General features: G+C 42.5%; 1 protein-coding gene across 1 annotated transcript in view; it reads left to right on the top strand.

Annotated features, from left to right (window-relative positions):
* The first annotated feature begins 1,147 nt into the window (after window positions 1-1,147).
* Window positions 1,148-5,743, top strand: part of DBT (dihydrolipoamide branched chain transacylase E2) — a 40,458-nt gene continuing 35,862 nt past the window's right edge. The window contains exon 1 of the mRNA XM_058538627.1: window positions 1,148-1,236. Coding sequence (XP_058394610.1) covers window positions 1,186-1,236 — 51 coding nt within the window. The 5' untranslated portion in view covers window positions 1,148-1,185. The remainder of the gene's footprint in view (window positions 1,237-5,743) is intronic.

Genomic DNA, 5,743 nt, shown 5'->3' with positions numbered 1-5,743 from the left:
GGCAGGGGGTTTGGGGGTGGGCACAAGGGGTGAAAGGAGGCATTTATATGGTGACTGACAAACAATAATGTACAACTAAAATTTCACAATGTTATAAACTATTAAGACATCAATAAAAAAATTAAAGTTCTTTTGACTACCTCAGATTTTCTTATGAAGGTAATGATTTAGATTTATTGCTTACAGTAGTTTGTGTGTGTGAAATACACTGAAAGGCAAATAAGGCAAAAAAAAAAAGTGTGAGTTTGGGTAATATTAGTGAATTTGTGAAATACCTGAGAGTTTGTTTCACAGCCACTAATCTTCAACATTGAGGATTTATAATGTTGCCTTTGTTCCCTGTTTTTTTTTCCCCTCTGTGATTCTTTCGATATCTGAGCAGATTTTCATTCCCATGTAAGAGGCAAGAACAGACAAATGTCATGCTGGACATTTCTAGAATTTGGTCTCCTAGTTGCATTGAGGAAGATTGACTATTAAAGCTCTGATCTTTACTGGTTCCTCTTGACCTGAATTTGACATTTCTCCAAGAGACAAGTAAATCAAGTCTATATGTCTGTGACATATATGGCATATGCTGGGCAGCTGCATCTGACAACATTCTCTAAGAAGGAAAGATAACGTTGATGACGTGTTTATTTTAGACATTCGGGCAACGTCGTTCATCTTCCATGGGAAAAAAAAAATTGAAAAGCCAATTTGAGTAATCAAGAAAAATCAACGGGAGTAAGAAATTCCAGTCATTGGGAAGCATTCCAGTAAAGACTTGTAACTCAACTAGCGGTACAGAGCCTTGCTACAAAGTATAGAAGTGTCCTGTGTTCTTTAATCCAGGCGGTTACGATAAGTGTTACGTGTACTTACACAGCACATGTACTTACGTACTTACACAGTGCACATGTACTTACACAGCAGTGCCTTGCCCAACTTTGTCCCTGAAATTAAATTTGCGCTGCCCTCCTCCCCAGTTTTTGCCCTTCCCTGGGGCTCCTTTCCTCTCCGAGGGGCTCTCCACCCCCTTGGGTTTTTCTCAGGCGCCGCCCCTCCCTGGTTGGCTGCTCGGTGGGAGGCTCGTCCCTTCGCTCTCCATTGGCCGCTCAGGGGGAGGCGCGGTGCCCGGCTCCGGATAGGTGGCCCCGCGGAGCGACTCTTCAACCGCGGAGCATTTGTCATATCCGGAGTAAAATGGCCGCAGTGCGTGTGATAAGGACCTGGAGCCAGAATGCTGGACGGCTGGTAAGTGTTTTGGCGCACATCTGAGGTTGGGAAGGAGTGATTTGTCCGGAGTCGTCCGGGAGAGGTGTGTTACTTTGTCCTCCGAGTGCCACGCGTACAGGGCACGCGTGATGGAGAGGTGGGGGGATGTATGCAAGAGGAAGGGCAGAGAAGGAGGCGAGCCGGCCGGCTTGGAGGCGAGCCGGCGGGTTTGGAAACCCATTCCCTCCGCTTACCTGGGCGCGCTTCTACCGCGACTCGGGCGCCTTCCAGCTCTTTCTCCACGGGCCCAGCTAGCCTTTCGCCCGTTAGCTTTTCATTGGGCATCATCCAGTGCCGGGCATTGTGATGGGCGCTGGGGATACGGAGATATATATGTATTCATTCAGCATTTATTGAGCACCCACTTTATGCCAGACACTGATAATAGGACCACTGCCCTCAAGGAACTCAGTCTTGAGGAAGAGACCCGTCAAGCAAAGCCTAACACCGTGGGTCTTTGCCTCCGAGGAGCTGAGAGGCTCGAGCTTCCTTCTTTGGGCCTGTTCTTGTCTTCTACGTCTGCACCAACGTCTTTTCAACCTTTTTATCACCAGAGCCAGCACCCACCACCATCTCGCCTGCAATTCTCCTCTTTCACACACAGTCTTTTAGCACCAAACATTTAAGATCCCAGTCATCGTAGTGTTTCATCCTATTTGCATAGCGTTTTTCTTCCTGGGTCTCCTCTTGCCCAGATCTTCCAACAGTGGTCGCCCTTGATTTTACAAAACCTTTCAAGGGGCCTCTATGTACTATGCTAGGCATTGGAGATGCAAATATGAATAAGACAGACACTACCCTGCCCTCTCAGAGATTAATGACAGCCTTGTGATAGAGGTCGGGGGAAGGAGGAAGACATTAAACAATTGCAACACAGCATGAGAAGTGCATATTGTACAGGAACAGGTAGGACAGGTCTTGGAGGTCAGAGAAGAGTTCCCTGAGGATACTGTAGAGCTTGAGAGTTGCACCTTACTAGGTATTGGCCTCTCTTTTGAGAGCTCTCCCTTGACTTCTGTGACACTAGCTTCCCAATATTCTTGTTCCTCTATCTTTGGCCACTGCTTCCCACTGTCCTCCTACTTCCCTGCCCCACTTTTAAATACTGCTGTTTCTAAGGGCTCTGACTTGGGGCCTCTGCACTTCTTGCACTTCCTGGGTTATCTCAACCGCTTCTTTGAATTTAGTTGCCATCTATATGCTGATGATTCCCCAAGTTCCTCAGTCTTCAAGCCAGCTCTACTCCAGACCTATATATATCCTCCTGTCCTGCAAATCTCCAACTGCATGTGTTTTAGTTGTTTGTCAGCTACAAGTAATAAATACCCAACCAATAAATAGGAAATTAATTAACTCTGCATACAAAACATCCCAAAGTTAGATGGCAGATGGCATTGATTACATGGCTCATCATTATCAGGGTTGTCATTTCAGCAATTCATTTGGCCTTTCCCTCATGGTCACAAGAGGGCTCCTTCAATTTCATGTTTAAGAAGGAGGAAGGGGGGCCGGCCTGGTGGCATAATGGTTAAGTTCTCGTGCTCTGCTTCGGCTGCCCAGGATTCACAGGTTCAGATCCTAGGCGTGGACCCATGCACTGCTTATCAAGCCATGCTGTGGCAGGCATCCCACATATAAAGTAGAGGAAGATGGGCATGGATGTTAGCCCAGGGCCAATCTTCTTTAGCGAAAAGAGGATTGGCAACAGATGTTAGCTCAGGGCTAATCTTCCTCACAAAAAAACAAAACAAAACAAACTTAAAAAAAAAAAAAAGAAAGAGAAGGGGGTTGGTGCAGCCAGACTGACTAGCTAGAACTGTGTTACATGGCCACAGCTTAAGGGAGCTTGGAGGAGCTAGCCTTAGTCATCTCACAGTGTCTGCCATAATGCCTCAAAGGCACAGCAGATTCTAGGCTCCAGAACTAAACCCTCCAACCTGTTTCTCTTTTGATTTTAGCCTGTAAATCTCTCCAAAATCTAGTCTCTATTCTCCATCCCACCCCCAACTACAGATATCTTGGTCCTTCCTGGTTGGACTTTCTGCTTCTAATCTTGTACCTATCCAATCCATTCTCCATTAATATAGCCAGGGTGATCTTATAAAAGAGACACAAATTTGAGAATACCATTTCCTTGCTTAAAACTGCCCTCAGCAAAATGTCCAAAATTCAAATGACTGAGGCAGTTTATGATCTGGACCTTTCCAATCTCTCAGGCTTCATTCCTTGCTAAAACCTACCCATCCCAACCCCCACTTGGACGCTTCCTTCACCCTTACCCCACACTGAACTACACTAGAACTACGTCAGACAACTTCAGTTAATCAATCACACTGTGTTCTCTCTTGACTGCGGACTCTAGACCTTTTGCACGTGTATTTCCTCTGCTTTCAATACTCTTGCCTTACTCCCCTATGGCCTTATCTACAACACACCTCATCTGCTGGGTTACTCCTACTCATCCCGTAGGTCTTACTTCAAGTTTGCTTTCTCCAGGTAGGTTCCTTCCTTTGTGTTCCCTTAATACTTTCTGTTTCCCCCATTATAACACTGTGTTATAATCACCTGTTTACTTGTCTTTATCTTTCACAGTATGGGCTGTACATTCCATAAGGGAAGGAATTGCATCTGTTTGTTCTCTACTCCCAAGTGCCTGGCACATAGTATGTACTCAGTAAACATTTGTTGAACAATTCAGTAAAGAACACTCCGTTTTTTCCATCTGTTATAATCAACAAGAGCTCTTATCACCTGTAGTAAATTATTAAGATGACCTGATTATGTTGTGTTTTATACTCATCTAGGACATCATGTGTTTGACTCTTGATTAACTTACCGAATCATATTGAATGTTTCTATTTTATCTGTCTTCTTGTAGTAAAGTGTAAGCAACCTGAATTCAGGGACTATATTCTGTATCTTATTTAGTTTTGAATTCCCGAGCCCGGCACAGTCCCTATCTTTAGGAGTGCTCAACAACTGTCTGTTGAATTATTATTTATTTCCTATTATTATTAGCTTGAAAAATTATTTTTTCTCCTCCTTTCTGTTGCCTTTTTATCCTTCCTTTCAACAGTTTCACTGATGTTTGTAGCCTTCTCTTAACAGCGACTCGGTCGCTGTTGATTACATGATGCCAGCTGCACTTACATTGCTACCTTTCTTTTTCTACTGTTGATCACCTCAGGCAGGAGCCTGTCTGTCATATCATGGCTCAAACACTGTAACAGTTTCTTAATTTTTTTCTTTCTCTCCTGGTTTTACCTGTTATAATCTAATCAGTAAACTACAACTATATTGATTTCTTAATCTTTTTTCTTCAATAACCCATAATGGCTAAATTCACACTCCTTATCCTGACATTTACAGTCATCAATAATTTGACTTGTCATCAATAATTGACAGTCATCAATAATTTGACCTACGTCCACCGCTCCCTTTTATAAATGTGATCAAGCCAAATCAAGTTACTCACTGTCCTGCTGCAGTCACTTTGTTTATGCTGTTTCCTCTGCCTTAAAAGTGCCCTTCTGCTCTTTAATTATTAATACCTCTTATGCAAGACCCAGCTCAGATCTTCCTCCAGGAAGTGTTCCCAGGTCAACCCAGCCTGAAAAAAAAAATCCCTCAAACTCCTTTAACACCTATTGTCTAAACTTACTGCAAAATATTAGAGCACACATGCCCACACATGAGTGTGAGTGTGTGTGTGTGTTTATTGTCTCAGCTAGGTTATTAAGGCCTTGAAAGCAGGGATCAATCCTCCTACTTATAACAATGTGATGTTATAAGCCTAGGCTTTGGAGTCAAATTTACTTGGTTTTAGAGCTGAGTTTTACCATTCATTTGCTGTGTGACCTTGGACAAATTACTTTACCTTTCTGATCATTAGTTTCTCGTGTGTTAAAGAGGGCTAATTTGCCTATTCCAGAAGGTAATTGTGAGACATAAAGAAGATGATGCATGTAAAGACCTTTAAAGTATCCAGCACACAGTAGATGCTCAATACATGTTAAGTTCGATAGTTTGTGCCTCTCTCGACCCATTAATAGTTCCTCAATAAAAGTTGAGTTGTTGAAGGTAGGACCTTCTAGTAATTTAATTTTCTTTCAAAGGTTTTAAAAATATGAACTATTGTATTTGTATCAAGGTGACTGTATATAATCAAAACTTTCATTTACTGTCCCTGAATTTTATAATGTCTGATGGAGAGGTTGATTTACGTCTTTGATTCTGTTGTTGACTAAGAGCCAGGGTGGTGGGAGTTGTAGGAGAAAGGGAGGACAAACAAAATGGGAGTGTTTGGGAAAGAGAATTCTTTCCCTGTCTGATAAGTTGTAAGTATCAATATTAGATATTTTTGTTAGGCTTTATGTTAATAGCCAGAATGTTTGTGTTAATAAGACTAAAACATAGATATTATAAAGATTAGTCGCTTTAGAATGATCCCTTAAAGTAAAGGTAAGATGTATGATTTAAGATTATT

The sequence above is a fragment of the Diceros bicornis genome, chromosome 4, assembly GCF_020826845.1.
Source record: "Diceros bicornis minor isolate mBicDic1 chromosome 4, mDicBic1.mat.cur, whole genome shotgun sequence".
Taxonomy (NCBI): domain Eukaryota; kingdom Metazoa; phylum Chordata; class Mammalia; order Perissodactyla; family Rhinocerotidae; genus Diceros; species Diceros bicornis.
Note: the sequence above shows the minus strand (reverse complement) of the source record. Positions and strands in the feature narration are given on the sequence as shown.